Source organism: Peromyscus maniculatus, chromosome 2 (assembly GCF_049852395.1).
Source record: "Peromyscus maniculatus bairdii isolate BWxNUB_F1_BW_parent chromosome 2, HU_Pman_BW_mat_3.1, whole genome shotgun sequence".
NCBI lineage: Eukaryota > Metazoa > Chordata > Mammalia > Rodentia > Cricetidae > Peromyscus > Peromyscus maniculatus.
Window position 1 is genome coordinate 134,869,809 of NC_134853.1, and position 27,592 is coordinate 134,897,400.

At 51.8% G+C, this 27,592-nt stretch overlaps 1 protein-coding gene across 1 annotated transcript; it reads right to left on the reverse strand.

Annotated features, from left to right (window-relative positions):
* Nucleotides 1-643: 643 nt before the first annotated feature.
* Nucleotides 644-26,214, reverse strand: Faah (fatty acid amide hydrolase). The gene is made up of 15 exons (XM_006986594.4): nt 25,929-26,214; nt 14,778-14,891; nt 12,545-12,679; nt 12,217-12,350; nt 11,919-12,125; nt 11,650-11,690; nt 11,289-11,413; nt 9,880-10,005; nt 9,339-9,436; nt 7,962-8,061; nt 7,678-7,718; nt 6,904-6,943; nt 6,368-6,476; nt 5,678-5,823; nt 644-5,475 (listed from the first exon to the last, which is right to left on the reverse strand). The coding sequence occupies exons 1-15, from the start codon at nt 26,121-26,123 to the stop codon at nt 5,347-5,349; spliced, it is 1,740 nt and encodes a 579-aa protein (XP_006986656.1). The 5' UTR covers nt 26,124-26,214; the 3' UTR covers nt 644-5,346.
* Nucleotides 26,215-27,592: the final 1,378 nt, after the last annotated feature.

Here is a 27,592-nt window from a genome sequence, read left to right on the forward strand (position 1 = left end):
TCTCAGTTGAGATGGAGGACAGAATCACCTAGGAGATGGACAGACTCCTCATGTCTATCCCACAACCCCCCAAGGGAGATGACCCAAGAAAGTGAGGATTGAGGCAGGCAGCTAGGATCCTGGGGATCCAGCCTATTTGCCAGGTCTCCCAGTAGAGAAAGGGCCTAAGGGTGAGGGTGGGAAGAGAGGAGAAGCAGGAAGCTATGAGAGCTGGAAGGACAGAGGGGACTTGTGTTAGGAACCCCACTGTTCTTGATGTTTCAATACAGTCTGTTTTGGGGAGAGGCACAGCCACCCATAAGCTAGTCAGTGTGGCTACTGGTCACTGTGACCAAGGGAATGGTGACTACCTCAACACCAGAAGTCAGGAGAAGCAGGAGTCGAGTTTGTGGATGGCACCATTGGGTCTGAACCCTCAAGCCACTCAGAAACAGATGTCAAATCATCTTCACGGCACCTCCAGCGCTTGCCCTGCTCCAGCCTTCTGCCTTTCTATCCACTTTAAAGGCTGTCTGCTGATGCCCCCGGGTCCCTCTTCAAGGCCATGTCAGCTGCACCACACCCCAGGGCACCCGGACCTTGTTATTTCATCTTTCCTTGGGCTGTAAGCCCCCACTGCCACGCCAACCTTATTTATTCACACTTATCAGCAGGAATTGTTTTATTTATGCACTTATTTGCATGCCCCTCCTTAGAAAATGAGTTCCTTAAAAGCCAGGACCTCCTCAGCCTTTTGCAGAGTGTCTGGTACACAGTAGGCGCTCAATGATAAGTCAAGGATGGCAGGTGTTCTCCATCCCTACCTTCACCTGTCCTCATCCCGTTACAGCCTCGGCATTTAGGTTGACTCCACCATTCTTGTAACACTCATTCCTGGGCTCCTGTGACAATGCACTTTTCAGCTTGGGTGTCACTTCACACAGGAAGTACTCCCTGACACACCTGCTCACACACACACTGCAGGCCAGAGCTGGCCCTTGCTTGGTGTCATCATCCCCAGGACTTCTGCTTTATAGCATTTCGGACACACTGGGTAGACACACAGTTGCTGGTAGACTAAAAGACCATCCAAGCAGGGGCTGTTCTGTTCGATTACCCTAAGCATACTGTGGGAGGGATTCGATGTGTTTACGGGATGAGTGGAAGGAGGAGGGGAGGGCTGGGGGTTGGCGGAAGTTGATACATGCAGCTCTCTAGACTAAAAGAAAGCTCTAGGTTGGAGAGAGACAAGGAAACATTCGTCCTTGTGGTCATGAATCAAGGTGAAGAAAGTACATTCGAAGGTCAGGGTCAAACTGGGAAGTTCCCTATAATGAATGAGAGAAGTAATCAAGAGACGCCCAAACGGATGCCCTCGTAACAAGTGTGTGCCATCCTCCAACAAGCCTTCATTGACCATCCATTAAGTACTAGGCACCATGGTGGGTCCTGGGCATACATGGATAAACCTTACAAAGCCCGGACCAAAAGTGGTCTCATTCACTTAAGGTATCCTAGGTCACCACTCCAACCGACATGGTGGAGACTTTGGAAGCCTGACCAAGACTGGCAAGCTAACAAAACACAGACCAGAGACAGATGTGGTGGGGGAATCTCATGACTTGATTACATGACTGTCTCTAAAGGGTGCCCCTGGCAGGTGTCCAGAGCGACACACCCCTTCCTTGGTCCAGAGTTCAGATCTGTGGATGTTATGGGAAGTTCATTTATGTTGTGGTCTGTTGTCCAGCTGAATAGAGCATTTGGTTCAAGAGGTAGACTCAGGGTGAGACAAAGCATGGCCCCCAGAGAAGAAGCTGTCGGGCCCTTTTGGAGCCAGGAGGAGAATGGTGGCAGGTGTGTCACAACCGTGGTGACGGTCTCAGGTTCTTATATTTGTCCCTGAGTTTTATATTATAATAAACGGTAGAAGAAATCACATCATGTAGATGCACAAGAAGATGGTTTGCAGAGGGGAAACGCCACAGATGACCCTAAAAAAGTCCCGTTTGTTGCAGAATATTTGTTTAACTGTGTAAAGATGTGTTACATTTATGTTGTGGAATATTTAACTATGTAAATATGTATTGCATTTGTTTATGTTGTGGAATATTTGTTCAACTATGTAAAGATGTGTTGCTGTTTTGCCTTGCCTGCCTAAGGCACCTGATTGGTCTAATAAAAAGCTGAATGGCCAATAGTAAGAGAAGAGATATAGGCGGGACTTCCAGGCAAGAAGAGTAAGTAGTAGGAGGAATTTAGGGACATAGGAAGAAAGAAAAGACACCAGGGAGTCACTGGGAGGCGGGAATGGGGGATGGGGGGGGAGAAGGCAGCTGCCAGCCAGCCATGGAGGAAGCAGGAAAGCAGGACATACAGAATGAAAGGTAAAAAGCCCAGAAGCAAAACATACATGAATAGAAACATGTTAAATTAAGTTAAAAGAGGTAGTGGGACAAGCCTAGGCTAAGGTCACGCATTCATAATAAGTTTCAATGCCTTTATTTGGGAGCTGGTTGGTGGCCCAAAGAAAATTCCAACTACACCCATTAGGCCTGGTGTGGTGGTGCACACCCACCTTTAGTCTCAGCACTAGGGAGGCTGAGGCAGGTGGCTTTTGTGAGTTGAAAGTCTGCAGAGTGAGATCCTGGACAGCCAGGACTATGTAGAGACCCTGACTCAACAACAAATGATGTTCCCTTACTGGGACCCACGGCAGGTCCTCTAGTTGTATCCTGAGCTCTACATCACAAACCTGCAGGACAGATCAAGGAAGGGGTCAAGGGCAAGGACCAAAGCTCCTGCAGACACACAGCAACAGAGAAGCAAGCATAGCGACAACGCTTCCGTCTTCCAGGAGATGGTGTCACTCAACACAGAGGCTGGTGGCACCCGGAACAGTTTAATGACTGCACTTGTGGTTGCAGAATGAGGAAAGTGCATGAAGTTCAGAGTGGGGCATGTGGGTCTCAGGTCTTCACTATACCTCCTGATCGGCCTTGGATGAATCGGCAACCTTCTCTACACTCCAGTTTGCATGGATTTTCATATGAGATAATGGGGTCTCACCTCCAGAGCCTAAGACACAACTTCTGCTTCGGGGAATATACAGAAATACAAGCAGCCTTCCCTCCCACCCCCCAGTCTGGTAGAACTAAAAGTGAGGGACAATCAGCTCACCCAAGATGGGGAGGTACTCTTCAGGTAGAGAGCAAAGGAAGAACATTCTAGACACAGTAAAATCAGTGAGCAAAGGGCATGCAGGTGGGACACAGTGTGCTCGGCACCGCCCACAGGCCAAGTCTCCAGGACATTCAAGAAGAGCAGACTAACGGCACTGAGGCTGTCACCCACTTCTGGCTGGGGGGACCCAGGGCAAGGTACACACATGATCTTCCTGTAAAATGAGGGCACAGATGAATGATAAGGTGGATAGGGGAATTAAGTGACATGATGAATCTAAACGTCCAGAAGGAGGCAGCTCGCAGGAGTGCTCAGTGGTTTCACACATCATCAAAAGTCATTTGCTCACTCCCACATTAAACATTCGGGGATCTGTATTAGTAAACCTGCCTGCCTTCCTTACTCCCTTCATTGAGAAACACCCTCTATAATTTAAGCTCTGTGAAGACAACAACCGAGTCTCTATCACCTGTCACTGGAGCCTCAACACAGTCTGGTGCCTGCCCTGTGCAGGGGCTCATTTTGTGTTTCTCTCTACTAATTGAGCACCTTCTGAGTTCCATTCACTCCAAGAACTCCATCACACACGAGCAATACGGTTGCTTTTGCAGAGAAGACAAAGGCCTGTGTTTTCAGATGGTGATACTCTAGTGGGGTTAAGCTCAGAGACCTTAGAAAGCGACAGGATGAAGCGTCCAGGACACTGAAGCTGAGTGTTCTGAGCAGACGGAACTGATAACATAAAAGGTCCCAGATAAGAGATCAGTCATGTCCTTCTCTTTGTCTAGGCTTTGACCCTCAATCTGCCCTCCTTTCTGAACCTGTATAACCCCCCAAGACCCTTGCCACCCCTGAGAAAGAACTCAAGTTCCTCACCTGGCCACCCAAGTCTTCCTTAAGCCGGTCTCACCTGCATCTCTGTTTCTACCGTGCACGTTCAACACGCCCGCCATGTCCAAACCCACCCTGGCCTTTGGGCATGCTGCCCCTTCTCTCTGGGATGCTCTCATTCCTTTCTTCTTTAAAAATAATTTGTTTATTTGTATTTTATATGTATTGGTGTTCTGCCTGAATGTATGTCTGTGTGAGGGTGTGGGATCCCCTGAAACAGGAGCTAAGACAGTCATGAGCCACCATGTGGTTGCTGGGAATTGAACTCAGGACCTCTGGAAGAGCAGTCAATGTTCTTAACCTCTGAGCCATCTCTCTAGCCCCCATGTTCTTATTTCTTAACTTAGCCTCTGAGAACTTTCTAGGCTCAATACAGTCCCCCCCTCCTCCTCTTCCTCCTCCTGCTCCTCCTCCTCCAGGAAGACTTCCTTCCAGGCCTTGGTCAGCACTGGTAGCACTGACTGCCTTGCTTATTCCTCCCCGGGCAACAATGCCAGCTGAGGGCCAGGTGCGCCCACTCGGCTCCCTGCAGTCCACCCCGGGTGCTTTCTCTGCTGCCCTGCGCTGTCTGTAATAGCAGAAATGGAGTCCCCACCATTGAGGAGGGCTAGTGTCCTCAGGGGACACCACCCACCACAGATGTCCACTCCACCACCAGGGCAGACTGGGACGAAAGATCCCACACTCTCTGGGGCCCAGAGAAGGACAGAAGGCTTCCTGGGGAAAAAAAGCAGGGGATGAGTGCTAGGCTTCCAAGGACTAAGAAGTGCATGTCGGCAGAGATGGAGTGAGCGAAGGAGAAAAGAGGCAGTGTCCATCAAAGCTGGGCCGAACCCAAACGAAAAAAGGAAGGGAAGGAGGTAAGTGACGAGAACACGCCCCTGTGTCCAAGCTGTGGGGTGATGGCACCAGGGAGGTTTTGGAGCAGGAGAGTGACATGAATTGTAGCTGGCTCTAGAGGTTCCGGCCAGGCCTCTCAGCAGGCTCTGGTTCCCAGCACCCTAATAGAAACACCTAGAAAATACATAACATATTGCTTCTTCGCTGTTGATGAGCCCAGACCATTCCTGCTGGCTGCCACATGAAGTAGGGGGTCAGGATGGAAAGTGGACCAGAGAGGGGAGCAAGGTCCAGACTGTGTGTGTGGTGGGGGGAGGGGGGGGAAGTGTCCTGTGCTTCCGCAGGAGTCCAGGGGAGGACAGGTGGACACCTCTTCCCTGTGCTCGGCATTTCCTCACAGGCGACAGAGTTCATAGGCCTTAGGTCCTCCAGAGCTGGGCAGGTGAGTGACCCTCAGGACGGCCGCTTTTCAGGGGTCATCAGCTGTTCCACCTCCCGCATGAACCGCAGACACATCTCTTCCTGCCAGGGCAGAGCCACACACTGCACGGCCACAGGCAGGCCTACACTCTTCTTCATGGCCTACAGGGGACACAGACATCAGGACGGGAGAAAAGGGACCAGACCCCAGTTCCAGGAAACGCGCACCCCGCGGGGAGGGCACGCAGCAGCAGGCGTGGGGCTTATTCTGAGGAAGGCTGCCAAAGCCTGCAAGTGCGAGGACTCTGTCCCCTACAGCAGCCGGGTCTGGGCAGCAGAGAGCTGGGAGATGGGCAGGCTTTACCTTCTTCAGTATATGGTCCCAGATATCCCCAAAGTAGCCCTGGTAGTGTTCCATCTGGGCGTCGTCCTCAGCCGTCACAGTGGTGACGGGCACCACCCCCGCAGGGAAGTCCAGGCAGTTGTAGAGCACAGTGTAGCTGATAGCCCCTAGGACACAACACACTGGCTGCAGCAAGCCCTGAACCCCCGCAGTGCCAACTGGCCTCTCTGGGCCCAAGTTAACCCTCGTCCCGCCCGTAAAATGGCACTCCGCTTCTACAGCCAGGCAAAAGCCCTCTCCCAGGCCCGAGGCCAGCGGCAAAGCACCGGAGCCAGCGAGACTCGCGGATGCTTGCTTTGTGCCTTTTCCCATGCAGCTTCCCCACCCTGGAACGTTGCCCCTATTTTCTTGGCTTATCTAAAAATCACCTCGATTCAAACACCACCTCCCCAACCTGCAGGCTCTGCAAGGAACACTGTTCTCCTACGGGAATCGTGTTCAGAACAGACAACTCATCCCCTCTCGGCACTCCACGTGACTCTCACGTCTGTAGCCGACCAATCAGTGAGGTCCCAGGTGAGGAGCAAGACGCTCCCCCATGGACGGGGTGTCCCCCCCAGAACTCTCCCTCCTCCACACCACAGTGCACAGGGCTGAACTCGGAGGGGGAGGAGGGAATGAGAGCCTCAGGGGAGGCACAGCAGGCCTCACCTGTGGCTCTGCCGGATGCGTTCAGATCCAGAGCGGGGCCCAGCATGGGGGTCAGCAGCACGTCCAAGTTCATAGCTTTCCACTGGGCAATCACAGAATTTCGGTACACCTGGAGGGACACGAACACATCTACCTGGGGGAGGCGCCCAGGTAGATCCTCGGCACCCCAGGATGTCCCGTGAGCCCTGAGGGGGCTCCGGTCCTCACACTTGGGCCCGAGCTGAGGCACCGTGAGACCCGAAGGGCTGCCTCTTGATGGTATTTGCTTCTGCCACGGACAGAACATTTTCTGCTAAAATGGAGCCACTCACTAACAAGAATAGTCCCAGAGGAACAAAGAGGGGCTCGGGACAGGAGCCCAGGACAGGCGCTGGGCAAATGAACATCACAGAGGGGCCCCAGCCACAGTCCCTAGACAGGAAGGAGTGGCAGGTCACTCCAGGGCCCCAGTGGGAAGAGCTGCCAGGGAAGCTTGCCGGTAGATGCCCTGGGCAATTGCACCCTCCTCCCCCTGCTCCCCAGGGCTCAGACCTTACCTCAATCTCATGCTGCAGTTCCCACAGCTTTCCAGCCGACCTGGGCAGACAGAGGGAGGTCACCAGGCCCTCACAGCCACAGCCATCAACAACATCAGACACCCTACACTCACCGCTTCTAGACCTCACTCAACCCCAAGGGGTCTCTGAGAGGGGAAAGCAAGGCCCTGCTGTCCAGACAGAAACATCCAGGATCTCACGGGACTCCGGCTGGCTGGTTTAACGGCTTCATAGCCAAGCCAGCACCGGACCAGACCTGATTCCTAGGGACCCTTGAGCTACAAGAGAGGGCAGGGCTGTCAAAGGTCCTCAATACCTAGAGGCCAGAGGAGTAAGTCCACAGATGTCACGCCGGAAATGCTCATGTCCTACTTTTGAAGACCCAGCCACCAAGGGGCAGGCAGGACCAGGGCCAGGCCAGTTTAGTTCAGATTCCTAAAAGCCTTTTACCTGTTTCCCTGGTACCCACAATCCCCAGCCCTCCCCGGCCCACCCCAGCTCAGGCTAGCTCCTTTCTGGTCTTTTTCCCGATAATCCCTTCTATCTAGCCTGTCCTGCTCTGCACTCAGGCCCTTGTCCTCCTAAGGATCCAGGACCCTCCTCAGACATCTTCAGGGACCCCCCCTGATGGTCCTAAGTCGACTTCCCTCCCTGGACCACCTCAACCTTAGGAGCCATTTCTCCCAGAGATTTTCCTGTCAAAACCACCTAGATTCAGACCAGACCAGTTGGGGAAACATGGGGCAGGCGGCAGGGTACGGGAGAAGGTCTCACCGAGACTGCATGCTGTTGAGAAAGGCTGCCATCCGAGGAAACTGTACCAGAACAGACATGGGGTCAGTGATTGTACCCCCACGCCACCTCTTCCACACCCTCCCACCTCCCAGGTCCAGCTTTGCTAAAGACTGAGGGAATGGGGAAGAGACAGGGAAGAAGAGAGGAGGCCATGCCTGTCCAAACCTAGAGGCCAGGGGAGGAAGGCAGAGCCAGAGACCATGAGATATCTATCACAGGATGGGGGCCCAAAGGCTGCATCCTTCCATGCCTGGAACTCTCACCAGAGGCTTCAGCAGGAAGCTCAGCAGTCTCTTAAACCACCCGGGCAGCTTCAGAATTAAGATCAGGTCCCCCAAGCAGGGATCCACAAAGTCACCTTTGCTGAAAGACAAAAGGCCTCGTTAAGGTGCTCCTCCCCCCCTCCCTGATGACTGCAAGCCCTGTGACTCAGTGGTCCTGTCCACCTCCTTCCTCACCCAGCTCCTGTGGTCCTGGTATCTAGTCTCTTGCTTGGCCTCTTTCCAATGCATACTTTGTTTCTGCTGCTCATTGGTGTACCTGGACTCTGTCCCACTCCTAGGAAGCCCTGGGGCCTGAGGAACATATCTCCCTCGGCATTTTCCACTTAGCAATGATGCCAGCCTACATTTATGAATGGGGCTGAAGGATAGGCTACCCAGGACGCTTGTTTCTCATCTGGTTCAAGAGCTTGGAGAAACATTCTAGGAACGTCTCGTTCTCAGGGCTGGATTGAGAGGTAGTAGCTTCCACTGATACCTAGGCAACGTTCAGCTGCTGGGAAATTGCTGGGAGGGGGGTGAGATGGCTTAGTAACATATGACAGGCTGGGCAGTTGACTGAGCGAGGCTTCATGGACCAAGCTGAGCTACATGAGACCAAGAAGCAGGTTTATTGCCTTGCCCAGCCTAGCCATGTCTCCAGGAGGCACCTTCCCGGGCCTCTGCAAGCAGCTGGGAGGACCTGCTCTCCGCCAAGCCTCTTAAGTGAGTCTGTGCCACACACCAACCTCAGAAAAAAAAAAAGAAAAAGAAAATCGAGGGTTGAAAAGAAAGAATCAGCTCAAGAAAGGCTGGGATCCATACCCAACCCCCTTCCTTAACAAACAGCAAAGAAGCCCCTGACCACCTGCATCTCACAGGGAGTTTGGCTCAGAGGGGGCTATGGCATCACCACCCAGCCTCCCGTGACGCTGTCTGTCACCTTCCCACGGTCTCTCCAGTGACTTATCTCCAGGCTCAACTTGCATAACTAGAAGGACAGCAAGGTCGCTGCCCAGGAAGCCCAGGTCTTCCATGTGCGCATCGAAGGCCTGTCCTGGACATGGTCACAGGGCCCGGCTGCCCTCCCTGGGTGTACGCACATCTTTAATTTACTTTATTATCTTATGTGTGTAAGTGTTTGCCTGCATGTATCTCTGTGCACTGTGTGTGTGCCTGGTGCCTGCGGAGGCCAGGAAAGGGCAGCAGGTCCCCTGGAACTGGAGTTACAGACAGCAGTGAGCTGCCATGGGAGTGCTAGAATCTGAATTTGGGTCACCTGGAAGAGCATCCAGTGCTCTGGACTGCTGAGCCCAGCACCCCCCCCCCCTGCATATTCTCCTGATTCCACCCTACATCCCGAAGCCCAAGAGCACTCACAAGTTCTGGAGGAAAGCGTGGCCACCGTCACTGAACAGCCCACCTGCGGACAGGACCTCCAGAGCGTAGGGGATGTTGTTGGGCAAGAAGGGAACCAGCTGCGGGGATTGAAGGGTGTAAGGCCCACAGATACTATAGCCTTCGGGTCCCCTAACTCACACGCTGCCCCAGGGGCCCTGAGGATGATCTGTGCCACAAGGTCAGCCTTAGTCAACCCATGACCCTCAGGAGAGGTCTGGAGCCACCCATGAAGCTGTCTCAGAATAATAAACCAAAACCCACCGGCCTACAGTCTCAAGGCCCCGGGAGTCTCTAGAGAGGTGTGCGTCACGGTCACAGTGACGAGGCATGCACTCAAACAGCTCCTGGTGCAGGCTAAGTCCTCCACCCACGACATGCCCCAGTCCTCGCCCCTCAGTCTTCATACTGGTGTCACAGAGCCAGAATTCTCATCCCAAATGACTAAATAACAGGGAATGGAGGGGCCTGGGAGGGCTGTGGGTATCAGGAAGACTCCCCTGGAGGAGAGGAGACGCCATACCGTGTGGCCAGCAGCCTCGAGGCTCCGCTTGGTCTCCAGCACCGCCCTCGTCATGGCTGGGCTAGGCCTGGTATAGTTGTCGGTGTCATAGTAACCCACCCGCAGGGGTCTAGAGCTTGTGTAGATCTAGAAGTGAACATCAGAAATGAGGCGGAGGCAGAGGAGAATGGCCCATGCAGAATGCTTAGAGACAGAGACCCACCACGGCTACAAGGTTACAAGCTGAATCCTTCTAGCACATTTTCCCATGAACCAACAGCAACCAATCATCATGATAATCATCACGGGTAAGGCCCTTCACCTCTGACCCTTTCACAAAATGCCTTCACGGTGACTCGGAGCAGGAAGGAGGATTCCCGGCAGTCGTAAGAGGAAACTGAGGCTACCCAAAGACTAAAGCCCAACCATGCATTCTGTCTGCTGAGCTGAAGTTTCTGTTACCTGCCCTCACTCCTGTGAGAAACTAGTCCAGACCTCCAGACAGGGTCTCCCCCTCCCCTCTCAGAAGGGGCTCGGGCCCCAGCTGTCTGAACCTGCCTGCTAAGAAGGAAAAGCCTACTCCACACGCTCCTTCGCACCCGCCCTAACTCCTAAAAACACCGATGCCACTCTACTGCCTGGGGACCCGAAGCCTCTTCAAGCAGCTTCACTGGGAAAGGGGAGAAGCCTGCATGGGATGGAGAAATGCCGGACTGCTGGGAAGGGGCGCCTGCATCCCACAGCTGACATGACACACTGCTCTTCTGTCTGTACCATCCACTGTGACTACTCCCAGGAGCTCTGTACACAAATACAGACAACCTCTGTGGTTCTCCGCCAGCTCACCAAGACTCTGAACCTCTCACCTAAAGCTCTTCCTCTTCCTGAATCCCCCTCCCTAATTATTAATCATGGTCCTGACCCAATCCTAGCCCAACTCCAGATCCACCTAGGTAGGCCCAATTCTGCCCTTGCCTCTCAGGCACTAAAGAGGCGGGCTGCTCCCCAGCTTCAAGCTGTTCAGTCCTGTCTGATCAGTGGCCTATCTTGGTCATATTCGGGAAGCTGACACTTCACACTGCTCTCAACTCATTCAGCCTACTTGCCATAAGGCCTATTTTCTGGGGAGATGGGCAGGAATGCTGTAAGAAACACTGCTACTTCCTAAGAGCAAATTCAACCCAGGTCCACAGTTTCTTTCTGAGGAGTTACAGACCCTGATGGTCCTCAGCAGCATAGGCTGAGAGGTCCCAAACGCAGGCACGGGCGCCACCTAGTGGCCATATGTGGAGGAGCAGCTGCCCCAGGTCTACCCTGCCACAGGGGACTGGTTTTCCACAGAGCTTCCAGCCAACCCTGCCCACACCACCTGAGTTCTAGAGTTCACTCCTCTTGTCCATCCCAGCCCCCCTCCCCCCCACCTCACTCACCTCCTCTCTGAAGGGCAAGGGGGGGACAGTGGGGTCCAAGCGGAACAGGTCCTCACACAGTAGGGCTTTCAGGCATAATGCCAGGCTCTCCACATCCCGGGCCATGGGGCCAACAGAAAGCTGCACTGTAGGGAAGGGAAGGGAGGGGAAGGAAAAGGTGTCACTGGGCCCCCAAGGAGCTGGGTCTGAGTAAGGACTGGTCTGTGGCTCCAGACTGAGAGCAAGAAAGCAAATTCAGACCCACAACGGCCCGACGACCAGATATTTGTCCACAGGCAAAACAGGGGCCACGGCATATCAAGAGGACCCCCGCCCCTTCCCCACCCCCTAGGACGCCAAGAGTATATCAGACCTCACTCACCTGCCGTCTGTCCATAGACACAGCCCTTCAGGCCACTCTTGCTGGTCAGAAACACAAGATGTTGGAAACCAATGGTAACCACTCTATACTCACCCCAATCCCAGGCCCCAGCTCTAAACCCCCAGCACTGGAAGTGAAGCCATGCACAGCTGGTGATGTTTGTCCCCCCCTCCCACACCCTCACAGATCATGGCTAGTGAATCCCTCCTGGACCCCAGAGGGCGCACAGGCTGAACCAAGACCATGCTGGCGTCCTGGACCCACCATACCTGAGGCGGTTCCCGGTAGGCTTGAGGCCACAGATGCCGCAGAAAGCGGAAGGGAAGCGGATGCTGCCTCCAATATCGGTGCCTAAGCCCAGCGGGGAGCCCCCCGACCCGATGAGCGCCCCCTCGCCCCCGGAGGATCCACCGGGGCTCTTGGAGGACTTCCAGGGGTTCAGAGTCTGGCCAAAGAGGGGGTTACTGCAGTCAAAACTGGAGAGAGCAGGAAAAAGTTAGGCCAGGTCAGGTCAACAGCTAACTGCCCTGGGTCTACCCCCGCCTCCCCCGGCTCCTAAGGACCGACCTTAACATGGACTGGGGGACATTGGTGTGCACAAAGGGCACTGCCCCCTGCAGCTTCAGCACCTGCACCACCACACTGTCACACTCCGATGGCACCCCCTCATTCAAGCTCAAGCCCAGCGTGGAGTCTTGGCCCTTAGGGGAGAGACGGGCATACAGACGACACCATCAGTGAGGTGGGACCCTCCCACCACCAGCACCCTGGCCAGACCAAGCCTCCAGGGTCTCTGGACCTGAGGCATCCTTTCAGCCCCCCACCCCCACCCCGCCCTGAGCTGGGGACAGAGACAAAGGCAGTGTGGGAGGCTGACACACCAGGCAGGGGGTACCTTGTAGCTGAAGCACTCCTTGAGGCTCACGGGGATGCCGTAGAGCAGGCCCTGCCGTGGGGCCTGGCACAGCTGAGTCTCACAGTCAGCCAGATAGGAGGTCACACAGTTGGTCCCCTTGTTCACTTCCCAGGCCTGGGTGAGAGGGAAAGGGACACAAGGCAGAGGGGAGGCCAGCACCTCTCTTTCTAAGATTTCTCCCCGCTTCTACACGTCTTATAATGGAAAGTAACCAGAAACACGGCCCAGAGGCGGCGCGGCACAGAGGACGACCTCCAGCCCAGCACCCACCCTGCTCGGGCTATGCGGCCCCAGCTTCACCAGCTTCACCCAGGCTCTCTTAGAGAATGTGGCTCAGGGCCAGGCCAGGCAAGGGAGCAGGATGCTGTCCTCAGAGGCACTCAGCAGAGGATGAGCTAGAAGACCACTGGCCGCTGCTCCCGTACTTCCGGGTCCTATCTCTGCCCAGGGACACAGACAGGGCCAGATCTCCTCCACGTCAGGTCACGCTGGGAGTCGGCTGCACAGCTGGGCCAGACCAGACCCTGGCACTCCCACCGCCGGCCTGTGCCCGGCTCACACTTGGCCAAGCCAAGCCTCCCTTTTCCCTGGGACTCCTGAGTCACAGATGAGTGACCTCAATAAAGAAATAAGAGTCGGACCCAAAGTAATGATAAACAGGCAGCAGACATCTAGAACTTTAAGTCCCAGGCCTAGGGCCCCAGAGGTACAGAAGAGGACACCCAGGCTGAACCTAGTGATCCCTCTTGCTCCTGGGAGACAGCTAGGGACCCTCAAAACTGCAGGCATCAGTCACCAGGCCACCCAGGGCAGGAAGGGAGGAGCCTGAGTCTCTGCGTCTCGGTCAGTGACACCGGCCTACTTTCTCCTACCCACTTGGCGGTCATCCCTTCTAACACTATCATTACACACCTCACCCGGACGCTGATACTCACCTACTCGGGTCATGCTCACAGACATGATCACACTCAGGATGCATCGGAATGTATAGTCTGTCTTATTCTTTTTTCTTATGTACATTCCCTGAGCACTTCTTTTTTGTTTGTTTGTTTGGTTGGTTGGTTTGGTTTTTCGAGACAGGGTTTCTTTGTGTATCTTTGAGCCTTTTCCTGGAACTCACTCTGTAGCCCAGGCTGGCCTCGAACTCACAGAGATCCACCTGCCTCTGTCTCCCAAGTGCTGGGATTAAAGGCGTGCACCACCACCGCCCAGCTCCTGAGCACTTCTTAAGTGAAAGATAATGTATTTGGCACTGAGGCTTAACAGCAAATAAGATAGTTTCTGTCAGGGCTGGAGAGATGGCTTCCTGGTAAGAGTACCTGCTGTGTTTCCAGAGGACCCTCGTTTGAGATCCAATACCTATGTCAGGAGGCTCCCAGCCACCTGTAACTCAAGTCCCATGGGATCCAATGCCTTCTTTTGGCCTCCAAGAGCATCAGCACACACGCACATACCCCCTCACACACACACCGATACACAGAATTTCAAATGTTTAAAGAAGTAAAGAACAATCCCTGTCCACAGGACCCATGGAGAGCCGGGGGTGGGGGGGTGGGGGGGTGGGGGTTTGAGTCCTGCCTGTGAGTAGAGAGGGAGAGGGAGCACCCAGCAGGGCAGGGACAGGGGAGGTCTTGCTGGTCAGCGTGGAATCACTGGCCTGGGAGGGACAAACAGAGAGAAAAAAAATTCCAAGGAAAGGACACCAGTACAAAGGCAGGCAGACCCTGAGCTCAGTGTCTCCGGTCTCCCAAGGCCAGTGCTGCTGGGGGTGAAGATCAGGACCTGAGGGGCACCTGCCCGGCTGAGGGACACCTGTGCTGCTGCTGCTCACAGAGCAAGAGAGTAGTGAGTAGTGAAGAGCAAGGTGGTAAAGGTGGGTGGAGAACCGGGGAGAGAGAGGAGAGAGACAGAGGGGAACAGAACAGACTTGGTGACCAATGAGGTGGAGGCGGGAGAGCGGGGATCTGGGCTGAGAGCCAGGTCTCTAGCTAAGACAACATGCTCAGTGTCCACACACACCCCCACACCCCCACACACACACACTCACACACACACACACACACACACACACACTCACACACACACCCTCTGGCTCCTTCCCTCCCTGGCAGTCCCTGGCACTGAGGTTCTACCATGACCCAGAGCAGGACAACTCCAGGCCAGGTTTTCCCCACAGCCTGTGCAGAGCCGGTAGGGACCAGCCTAGGCTTACCTTTCCTAAGTAGGTGAAGAGCACCACCTCGGGGGAGAGCTCGCCACTGTGTAACTTCTGTAGTAGCTGAGGCAGGGGCAGGGCCAGCAGCGCCTCCGAGTCCAAGTCAGGGTTCTGTGGATAACACACTCCATCAGGCTTGCACATGTGACTTTTGCCCCTCGGTCCTCACAGTCCACGAGCTGATGCTCACTGTCACTTGCTAACATCCCCACAGAAGGTGCCACCTGCAGCCCTGACACCAGACACCAGATCCAACCTAGGTGGGCTCTTGGCATCCCAGACCAGCGCAAATGTAACCTCCGGAAGTCTTCTGGATAGGAAATGGTGAGGGACAACCGTCACCCGGACGGATTATTGCCCCATTAAGACTAGCATCCAGCACACCTGCCTCCTGCCTGCCATGCACAGTGCTGATTGTGTTTTTTTGGCTTGGGTCCCCACCCCCACTCACATGGTTATTTATTTTTCATTTTCTTCTCTTCTATTTCTGACAGTTTCTTATTATATAATGCATTGTGATCATATCCCCACGCTCCATTACCTTCTCTTATCGCCCGCCCCCTACACACGCCTGTTGACCTTCTTTCTAACTAGCCCTGCTCCTACTTTCCTCATGGTATTTTCATTTGGTTTTTTGTTGTTGTTGTTGTTGTTGTTGTTGTTGTTGTTGTGTGTCCAAATCATGTTCTGATTGTAACAGGCCTATCATACATATCCAGAAGACAGCATCCCATGCTCTGATTCTAACAGCCCTATTATACATATCCAGAAGACTACATCTCGTGTTCTGGTTGTAACAGCCATATCATACATATCCAGAAGACAGCATTTACAGCGTTCCTCCTCATCCTTCAGGTTTATTTTGTTTTGTTTGAGACAGGTTCTCACTATGTAAACCAGGATAGTCTCAAATTCAGAGATCTGCCTGCCTCTCCCAAGGGCTAGGGTTAAAGACTTTTGCCATCAAACCTGGTTGTATTTGTTTTTTGAGAGGTTTCAGTTATTTTGACCAGGTTAGTCTTGAACTTTCAAGATCTCCCTACCCGTCCCCCCCCCCCCTCCCCGCCCCGGTCCCAAGGAGATGGGATCACAGGCTTTTGGTTTGGTTTGGTTTTGATTTTGGGTTTTGGTGTTCAAGACAAGGTTTCTCTGTGTAGCCCTGGCTGTCCCAGAACTTGCTTTGTAGACCAGGCTGGCTTAGAATGAAGAGATCTGCCCGTCTCTTCCTCCTGAGTGCTGGAAGTAAAGGTGTGGACCATTACTAATGGCTCATTACAGGCTTTTCAACACCAGGCCTGTGACCCTCCATGTCTTGATGAACTCTTACTACTGTCCCCATTCCACAGATTTAGAAACTGAGCTAAGAGAAAGGAAGTGCTTTGTTTAAGACCAGAAATGTAAGAGTGGGGTTAGAGAGACGGCTCAGTGGTGAAGAGTACTTGCCCTTGTGGAGGACCTGGGATTGGTTTACACGATGGCTCACAACCCTCTGTAACTCCAGTTCTAGGAGATCTGATGCTCTCTTTTGACCCCTGTAGGTAGCAGATACGCATGTGGTACATACACACACACACACACACACACACACACACACACACACACACAGGCAAAACCCACTCACAGACATAAAATGAAATAAATCTGGAAGGAAGGAAGGAAGGAAGGAAGGAAGGAAGGAAGGAAGGAAGGAAGGAAGGAAGGAAGGAAGGAAGGAAGGAAAAGAGAGAAAGGTAGGTAGGCAGGTAGGTAGTGATGCCCTACCCACCTAGCACAGACAATCCACTGCACACAAGCCCTGGCAGCAGAAGTTCAACCACAAAAGCCCCATTAAGATGCTAAGTTTGCCGGGCGGTGGTGGCGCACGCCTTTAATCCCAGCACTCGGGAGGCAGAGCCAGGCGGATCTCTGTGAGTTCAAGACCAGCCTGGACTACGAAGTGAGTTCCAGGAATGGTGCAAAGCTACACAGAGAAACCCTGTCTTGAAACCCCGCCCCCCAAAAAAAAGATGCTAAGTTTGTGGCTGAAGACCACATCCAAAGTGGGATGGTTGACACATTCATTTCCAGACAGGCATGAAGTGCCTGCTCTGAGCCTGGCCCTGCATCAGGAAACGAAAAGCTACGCCCACGTGAGCTTAACATGAGACAGGGGTGGAGCCGAGAACTAACAGATAAATGTGCTGCTCAGTTTTGTCACTGTTGACACAAGCTGAAGTCATCTAAGAAGAGGGGGCCTCAGTTGAGGAACTGCCTCCATCAGATTAGCTTGTAGGCATGTCTGTGGGGCATTTTCTTAATTAATGGTTATGGGCGGTGCCACCCGCTGGACAGCGGTCTCCGGAAAGCTAGCCAAGCAAGCCATGGAGAACACACTAGTACACAGTGTTCCCCCAAGACCTCTGCTTCAGTTCTTGCCTGGAATCCCTGCCTTGGCTTCCCTCAATGACGGACTGTAACTTGTAAGTTGGAATTAGCCCTCCCACTTACTTTTGGTCATAGCGCTTATCACAGCAACAGACAACAAACTAAGACACAATCAGATATGAATTATCGATCGTGAGGGATTGAAAAAATAAAACAGGGTGTGGTGGAGAGTGGCACCTGGGTGGGGTGGGAGAGAATTGGTCTCTGAGGGAAGAGGGCCCTAAGGCACGCCCACCTGCCAGAACACCAAGGCTCCACGTCCCTGGGGTCAGCTCTACCTGCAAACTCCCTCCTGGGTCCTCCTCAAGAGTATTAGACCAATTAGCGAACACTGAATCACCACCCCATTGCTCAACACATCCTCTGTTCCTGCAAAGGTCACCAGAGAGTCTCTTGTTACCAGATCCACCAGATATCTTTCTCCATGCCTCACCGAGGTCTTCAGAGGTATTAGACCACATGCTACTCTCTTCAGTTTCTCATGGATAGAAATACTACACCCCTAGGGTCCCCCGTTACCATCTCTCCGATGAGCTCTCTGCTATTCATTCAGTCAGTCAGCAAACATGGGCAAAGGACTACATGAGAGGCCATGCATCCAGAAGTAAACAAGAAGGCAAGGTCCCTGCATTCAGAAAATCAACATCTAAGCAAGCAAGCAGGACACCGGTAGTCAGCTTGTGGTAAGGCAAGACGGTGGATAAATGGTCTTGGTGGAAATGAGGATGCTGTGGATGGTCTAGCTGGCGAGGTGACATTTTAGCCATGATCTGAAGCGTGGTGAGGGGAGAGACACAGCCTCCTCCAGGTTCCTCTAGTACTTGTCTTCGCTCTCTGGGACCAGAGAAGGCTTGCCCTCCTGGCTTCCACTCCCTGAGCTCCCATCTGTTCCGCCTGATCCTCCACCAAGCTCCACATAAGGCAACGCACAGCTGTTCACGGGGTGAGTCCTGTCCTTCCTTCTGCAGTCACTCCCTCCCACACTTTCAATATTGGCTCCATCTCAGGATGCCCCAAGACCCTCAGCCCGGCAAGTGCACATCTATGTTCAGGTAACTAGTGAACTCATCCGGGTTCCTTTCTCTTTCTCTCCATTGCATCCAATCAGTCATCAAGCCCTTTAAACAGCTCTGGAAATTGGCTCTGTTCCTCCCCTTTAACGGGACCCTCATCCAGCATCATCCATTCCTCCCCAAACTACTACCCTACTAAGCCCTTGCCTCTGTGACCCATCCTTCCTGCTAAGTCTATACATTCCTGTGGTGATGTGTTGTTTGTAATCTAGGAAATAAAGGTTGCCTGAAGATCAGAGGACAGAGCGAGCCACAGAGTGAGCCACAGAGGTCAGGCAGTAGTGGCCCACACCTTTAATCCTAGCACTCAGGGGGCAGAGGCAGAGATCCATCTGGATTTCTGTGAGTTCAAGGCCACACTGGGCTACACGAGATTAATCCAGTCTAAAAGAGAAACAGCCAAGCAGTGGTGGCACACACCTTTAATTCCAGCACTTGGGATCACACACCTTTCATCCCAGCACTAGGAAGGTTCAGACAGGAAGTGCTATGGTTGGACAGAGGAAGGAATATAAGGTGAGAGGAGACAGGAACTCTTGTTGCAGGCTGAGGAGTTGGTGGGGTAAGAGGTAGTAGCTGTGGCTTGCTCTGCTTCTCTGATCTTTCAGCTTTCACCCTGATATCTGGCTTTAGGTTTTTATTTTAAGACCATTTAGGGCTGGGCAGTGGTGGCACATGCCTTTAATCCCAGCACTTGGGAGGCAGAGGCAGGCAGATCTCTGTGAGTTCGAGGCCAGCCTGGTCTACAGAGCAAGATCCAGGACAGGCACCAAAACTACACAGAGAAACCCTATCTCGAAGAAAAAAAAATAGGATTCGTACAACACTTTCCCCTTAAAATGTCTACACAGCATTCCACAGAGTCAGAGTGTGCTCCTGAAGGTGCTTCCAGCCATGATCTTATCACATGACCTTTGGACCATCACTCCCTGGCACCCCCATACACCCAGAACACAGCCCCGCCCCCCAACCTGGAAACCTTACTTTTTTTTTTTAATTATGTATATAGTGTTCTGCCTGCATGTATGCCTGCAGGCCAGAAGAGGGCACCAGATCTCATTACAGGTGGTTGAGAGCCACCATGTGGTTGCTGGGAATTGAACTCAGGATCTTTGGAAGAGTAGCCAGTGCCCTTAACCACTGAGCCATCTCTCCAGGCCCCGAAACCTTACATTCTTAATGCCAGGAGGACTTCCCCAAATTTGTTAGATGATATAACACTTACTTGGGGTTTTATTCCTTTTTTTTTTTTTTTTTTTGAGGATCGAACCCAGGGCCTTGCGCTTGCTAGGCAAGCGCTCTACCACTGAGCTAAATCCCCAATCTGGGTTTTTATTCTTTTAATACAAGTTACACAGAAGAAAAACATGGATCATAGATCTCTTTCTAATACATCAGATAACTCTAATTAATATAATATATATATATATATGTGTATATGTGTATATATATATATATATATATATATATATATATATATATATATATAAATCTTGAAAGTATCTAGGGGGCTGGAGAGATGTCTCAGAGTTTAAGAACATATACTGTTATTGCAGAGGACCTGAGTTTGACTCCCAGCATCCACAGCCTGTAACTTCAGATCCACTGGCCTCCATGGGCACTGCACTCATATGCATATACCCTTACACACACACACACACACACACACACACACACACACACACACACTTAAAAGTAATAAAAAAAATAATCATAGGGAGGTAGAGACAGGAAGATCCCTGGACCTCACTAGCCAGCTAGCCTTGCTGAATTGGAGATCTCTAGGTCCAAGGAGAGACTGTGTCTCAAAAAATAACATGGAGAGTAGTAGAGAAAAATATCTGACACCTGGCCTCCACACACAGGAACACACACACACACACACACACACACACACACACACACACACACACGAATGCATATACACATGTACACCACAGAGACACACCAAGGTATATAAAAAGTGAGCATCCATCCACCCTGCCCAGTCCCTGTTCTGAAAATAAAACCAGTTTCTGAGGAACAGCACAAAACAGTATGAAAAGCCCACACTATTGTTGTCCATATTCACTCTTTTTATTTTCCCCACAAAGCAATCATACTGTAGAAAGCACTGCTCTTGCCTCTCCCATCCCACAATGAACACAAATTGTGCTTCATATTTTCTTCCAGGCATGGAGGCTTATGCTTCTAATCCCAGCACTTGGGAAGTGGAGGCAGGAGGATTGCCATGAATCTGAGGTCAGCCTGGTCTACATAGCGAGCTGTAGGCCAGCCAGAGCTATAAAACAAGTCTGTCTCAAAACAAAACAAAAAACTGTAAAATAAGAGTCTAAGACTGCAGCTGTGTGGATATTTTTCTAATGTTCACAAAGTACTGAGTTTGATACCTAGTAGAACACAAAACCAGACTGCTGTGGGATGGTCTGTATGTCAAATAAAACACTGATTGGCCAGTGGCCAGGCAGGAAGTAGGTGGGACAAGGAGAGAGGAGAATTCTGGGAAGCGGAAGGCTGAGGCAGAGAGACACTGCCAGCCACCGCTGTGACCAGCAGCATGTGAAGACGCCAGTAAGCCACCAGCCACGTGGCAAGGTATAGATTTATGGAAATGGATTAATTTAAGCTATAAGAACAGTTAGCAAGAAGCCTGCCACGGCCATACAGTTTGTATGCAATATAAGTCTCTGTGCTTACTTGGTTGGGACTGGGGGGTGACAAAGATTTGTCCTGACTGTGGGCAAGGCAGGAAAACTCTAGCTACACCAGACATGGTAGTCGGGCGTGGTAGCCCACGCCTTTAATCCCAGCACTTGGGAGGCAGAGGGATCTCTGATTTTGAGGTCAGCCTGGCCTACAAAACAAGTTCAATGAGAGCCAGGCTACACACATAAACCCTATCTCAAATCACTTCCCCACTAAAAAAAAAAAAAAAACTAGGCACGGTGGAGGCCAAAGGATCAGAAGTTTAAAGGTCATCTTTAATAAATATAGTGAGCTCAAAGTCAGCCTGGAATACATGAGACCCTGGAATACAGTATGTGTTCATTGTTTTGTTTGAGACAATCACTTCTGGCAGCTTAGCCACCACCTCCTCCCTCCTGTGAAACCTCTGCACACGTCATCTAGAAGTTACCACCAACCCTTCTGGTGGTCTGCATAGGAATGGCCCCCACAGATCCACAGATCTGAATGCCTGGTTGCCTGGGAGTGGCACTATTAGATGGTGTGGCCTTGTTAGGGTAGGTGTGGCTTTGTTGGAGGAAGTGTGTCACTGGGGGTGGGCTTTGAGGTTTCAGGTGCTCAAGCCTGCCAATCCAGATGTAGAACTCTCTGCTCCTTCTCTAGGACCACATCTTCGCGTGCCATGTTTCCCACCATGACGATAGTGGACTACACCTCTGAACCCATGAGCCAGCCCCAGTTAAATGTTTTCCTTTATAAGAGTCGCCATGGCCATAGTGTCTCTTTACAGCCATAGAAACCTTGACTCAGACAATCCCCATTCTCAAGCACATTTCAGTTCTTTCTAATGTCATCACTGTTGACAGCTAATGATGACACAGTTGCTAACAGCTATTTTTAAGTCTTCAGATAGCATCAGGCAGTTGAGACATCCTCCCTCTCCCAAATCACCAAAGTCTGCACCCCAGAAAGGCCAGTCTGTGAATATTAGGAGGCTTGGTTTTACATGAGAAACAGAGGGCCAGGAACTGATAGTCTCAAGATAACTATATGGCATCCAGTGTGGAGACATTTTTCAAGAGGGAGCTACTGTACCTCTTTTAAGCACTGGCCCTCTTCCAACTGTTTCTTTCTCTCCTGGGCCATCTATTGTCCCAATTTCAGACTCTTGGGTTGTCTCTTTTTCTCTCCGGGTTTTTTTTTTTTTTATCTCTCTCGTTCTATTTCAAACTGTCTCTTCCATTTGCTCACAAAGATGGCCAAGATATTCTCAATGGTATAACCATGCTTTCAAGTTATCAATGGGATCATTTCGAAGAAGAGTGTAAGGGAGGCTAGGAAAAGGCCAGGAGACAAAGCCACAGCGGGTCTGGTTGAAGGGAGAGTCATTTGTAGGATCAGTGAGCTTTTACCAAGAGAATGCATGAAACAGTACAACAAAGTACATGTGCAAAGGCCCCAAGGCAGGAGTCATGTCCTGTGCTGCTGGTTCTTGTCTGCAGTTTATAAACAATGGGGAGAGTGGCTGGAGAGATGGCTCAGCAGTTAACAGCACTGTCTACTCTTCCAGAGGACCTGAGTTCAGTTCCCAGTGTCCCACACGGTATCTCAACCATCTGTAACTACATTTTCAGGGGATCTGATGCCCTCTCTGATCTCTGTAGGAACCAGGCATGTACACAGTGCACAAACATACATGTAAGGCAAAACATTCATACACATAAAAACATTTTTTAAAATGTTTCTTAAGAACTCACTCAGAGGGCAGCTGGGGGAAGTAGGGGAAAGGCTGTCGCTGGTAAGCTTCCATTGATCAATAGTAACCAGAAACAGACCTCTCCCTAGAGTTGCTCCACAGTATGGAAAAGTGAGCCATTGTGTGAACCTCGGTGACTCAGAGGTGCTCATGTCCTCCCTGCCATCTAGCTTGTGTGTACCTACCTCGGCACAAAGTTAACTTTGTGTAGTATCCATCAGAGGGACTGGACTGCTTTGGCCCTCCCATTACACTTGATCCTGTCTTCCCAAGTGCCTCTTGCTATCCTACCTTCCCAGGTGCCCCCTCCTATTCAGGGATGGGCTCAGAAAGCACTAGAAGAGACTGGAGGCAGCCTCGGGTGCCACCTCTCATTTCTCCAAGAAAGCCAGGGCCCAGTAGGAAGGTTCTATGGGGTAAAGAAGGAAAGAGGCTGATCCCAAGGCTGGGATGATTTTGCATCAAACTCCTACCTCCTAACCATGCCCTGACGTCTCCAAAGCTACTGTCACCAAGAACCCTTAGGTAAGTATAGTGGCCCACACCTGAAGTCCCAGATATTTGAAAAGCTGAAATGGGAGGGAGACCCATTAGTTAGCTGGTCTCTGACTCAGCCAGGACAGGGAGACAGAAAGAGAGGTGTGGGGAGAGTGAACGATGATATGAACATCTTTTCTGTTTGCTAAAAAGCACAGAGGGAAAAGAGAGCAGTAGCATACCCTGTATTTGCCAGCCCTTGGGAGTCTCAGGCAGGAGAACCAGGAGTTCAAAGCCAGTCTGGGAAGCATGAGACCTTGTCTAAAAAGAAGCAAGCAAGCAAAACAGGCACAGAGGCCTGAAACCCCAAAGCCAGTTTCCCTTCCTGAAAAAGCTAAATTTGGTGTTTGAGGCTAGGTCTTGGCTACAGGAAGATTTGCAGACATCATTTTGTATTTTAGAGCCAAAATTTCTGCCCTAAAACATTCTTTGGCAAAAAAAAAAAAAAAAAAAAAAAAAAAAAAAAAAAATTCTTCAGTTCTTTAAAAGACTGAAGGACAATTACTTTGTAAGAAATGGAGGAGCTGGGCAGTGGTGGCACATGTCTTTAATCCCAGCACTTGGGAGGCAGAGATAGGCGGATCTCTGTGAGTTCGAGGCCAGCCTGGTCTACAAAGCGAGTTCCAGGGCAGACTCAAAAACTACAGAGAAACCCTTTGGGGGGGGGGGGGGGGGAGAAAGAAAGAAATGGAGGAGGTGACATACAGGAAGACCCAGCCTTTTCCCAGCCCCCAACTCTCCCAGCCAAATGGATTCCTTATGGCTAAGAGGAGTACTTCTTGTAGGCAGGAGCTGTGGGCAGATTCCTGTGCCTGCTCCCCAAGCTGTGCTGGAAGCTGGCAGAACTCAGCTGGCTGCACAGAAAGACACAGAGGAGCAGCCAAAGCTCCCCAGGCCTAGCCCAGGATCATCATCATCCTGAGTATACTGAGGACACCACCAGAGAAAAAAGGGGGAGCTGGCAAAGAACCGGTGCTCAGGTAGAGGAAGTGGCCAGTGTGGGATCAGAACCTCCCAACCTGGGAAGAGACAGCTCTAAACACTGATGGTAGGCTTTTCAGACGGCTTGAGGAGTGGAGGCTGGAACCAGATACACTTTTATTTCAATAAATACATAAGATATACCCAGGGGCTAGTGATGGTGGGAAGTAAATTCAAACTATTACAGCCAGCCAAAGTTTTGCCCACATTCAGGACCACAGCTGAGTGTCCCCCAATATATTGTGCCCCCTAATAAACTTATCTGGGGCCAGAGAACAGAACAGCCACTAGATAGACATAGAGGCCAGAAAATGGTGGCACACACACCTTTAATCCTATCCTTCTGGAGGCAGAGATCCATCCGGATCTCTGTGAGTTCAAAGCCACACTGGAAACAACCAGGCATGGTGACACATGCCTTTAATCCCAGCACTTGAGATCTCATGTCTTGCTTGGGAAAGACACATGTCTTTAATCCCAGGAAGTGATGGCAGGAAGCAGAAAGGTATATAAGGCATGAGGACCAGAAACTAGAGCCTTGTTAAGCTTTTGGTTTTTAGCAGCAGTTCAGCTGAGATCCATTTGGGTGAGGACTCAGAGACCTTCAGTCTGAGGAAACAAGATCAGCTGAGGAATTGGCAAGGTGAGGTTGGATGTGGCTTGTTCTGTTTCTCTATCTTTCAGTATTCACCCCAATACCTGACTCCCGGGTTTGTTTTTATTAATAAGACCCTTTAAGATTCATGTTACAGCTGGGTAGCCCAAAACCAGCTCCCAGCCCCAATTTCTCTTCATTGCTGTGAGCTAGAGTTCCACCAAAGGACTTCGTTGCAGTTCTTGCTCAAAAAATCACTCGCTGCAACTGAGCACCTGCAAAATGCAATTTTCACTGATACTGATCCAGAAACACCTTCCCGACTCCTACTGTCCCCATCACCTGGGATCTCTCCGATTTGTCATATCCCACAAAGACCCACAGCAACTCTTTGGTCCTTCAGCACACGGGCACATCTAGAGTTCAACATTTGGTCTTCTAACTGGGGCCAGAGTTCATACAACAGGAGAAAAGGGCACCCTCTTGCAGACACCTTTTCTAACCTTCCCCCAACTCTTTTCACACCCCCAAACTGATACACACTGAAATGTCCAAGGCAGGAGAAGCCGCTAGAAGGATGCTCATAAAAGGGTTTGTGAGGTGTTGAATAGAAAGACCGGGCAGCAGTAGGCGTCTATTTCCACCCCTCTCTTAAGAGCCTCATGCACAAATTAACCAACATGAACTTTAAGCTATCTCGGTGATCTGGGCCATTGACTCTTGGGTCATCATCACTCCATGATTCCAAAGACCTAAACCCTAGTTTACCCTATTGATTCTCACGCTAGCTTTTTTTTTTTCTTTCTCTTTCTTTTTTTGCGTGTTAATTAGCGTGAGATTCTCTGGCGCAGAGCAAAGTAAGTACAGCGCCCAGACTCCATGACCTGTCCTGTCCCTTTCTTTTCCGTTTCTCCTCGCGCTGCACCTGGCGCGGAAAGAGTACGGAATGCGTTAGCTCAAGGAGGGGTTCTGTTCCTAGGCTCTCATCTGCACTGCCCGCCAGTCGGCCTTCTGGCGTCCAGGCGGCTGAAAGTGCTGCCTTGCCCACGCTGTGCTTCCCCACGCCCGCCCACCCCAGCCCCGGCGCCCGCCGTCACCTGCAGCCGGAAGCGCTGCACCGCCTTATCCATGGTCTCCAGGCCGGCTCGCTGCCTCCGCCGCGCCCTGGCCGCCGCGCCCCGGGCCGTCCGGCGCCCGGTCCATCGCAGGACCACCGCCGCCGACAACAAGCAGCAAACTAGGGCAACCCCGGAGACTCCGGACAGCGCGGTCCACACTTGGCGCAGCACCATAGTCTCTTGCAGCCGGCTGCTACCGGAGAGAAATCAGCACGCGCAACCCAACAGCTCCGCTGCAAAACCCGGCCTGGATCGCCGGCGATTCCGCCCGAGGGAGGGGCGGGCGCAGCCGCCGGAGCGCGCCGTTGCCGGGCAGCGAGAGCAAAGCTGGCAGCGCCAACGGTCAAGGTCAAGCCTGGCCGCCTGCTGGGCTCGTTCCCGGCGTCCTGGCGTTTTAAAGCAGGCGGAGCAGTTGAGCTCCGCGTGGGCGCCCTCGGCAACACCAGGGCTGCCGGGTTTCCTGGACCAGACCCCTCTGCCCTCGTCTCCACCCTGCGCATCCCGCAGCTCCAACTCCTTCCCGGAAAACTCGACCAAGCCAGAGCCCTTAGAACAGGCTCGCCTGAGTAGACCCGGTGCAGCGGACCTTAACCCGCCTAACATCTCAGCAGCATCTTTCCTGGGGAGCCAAGCGTCATCGGGGGTGTGCATAGCTGAACGTCCATCTCACCTGGGCACGGGAAGTTCTGAGGGGTCCACTAGAAGGCCTCTCTTTTACTAACCCTCAGACCTGTGCGCCCTACCCACGTCTTTTTCCTCATCCACTTCACACAGACGATCCCCATAGGTTATCCTCTCCTAGACCAAAGCCCTCAGGGATTTCACACCCAGGAAACAACAGTAACTTCATCTGAACTGGAGCCCTCTCTGGGGACCTAGTGCTCATCACAGGGCGGGGGCGGAGAGGGGGCAATAAATTAGGGCCACACACACTCTAATTCCGGCTAGATTGCTCTCACAGAATTTTATGTGATTCATCTCATTTGTCCCCCTAGAAATCCTGTGAGAAAGGCATTTTCTATTTTCACTTTACCAGTGAGGTGACTTGAGGACAAGAAGGGTTAAGTAACTTTTTTGAGTCACACTGGTGACAGTGAAGATTCAGACTCTAGTCTTACTCAAAGTGGCACTTTAACCATTAAGCAGTACTGCCACGGCTGCCTCTGGAAGCGAGGCACTGTGGGGTAGGGCTATCCCAGAACTCTGAGTGTCTTTACCTCTGACTCTGATAGGGGTGGTAATCATGCCTACCTTAGAAGACTTAGGAGCCTGTGAGTTTCTCTTATTAAAGTCCCTGTCCCCTGTCACAGGCTAAGCCTCGGTCTTTTCTTTTTTAAACTCACTATGTGGATCAGGCTGGCCTCAAACTCACAGAGTTACACCTGTCTCTGCCTCGCTCCTGAGTGCTGGTGTTTTTCTTTTCATTATATATATATATATATATATATATATATATATATATATATATATATATAATTTTTATGTGCATTGGTGTTTTGCCTGCATTTATGTCTGGGTGAGGGTGTCCTGGAACTGGCATTACAGACAGCTGTGGGCCACTATGTGGGTGCTGGGAACTGAACCTGGGTCCTCTGGAAGAGTAGTCAATGCTCTTAACTGAGCCATCTCCTCAGCCCCTGTTT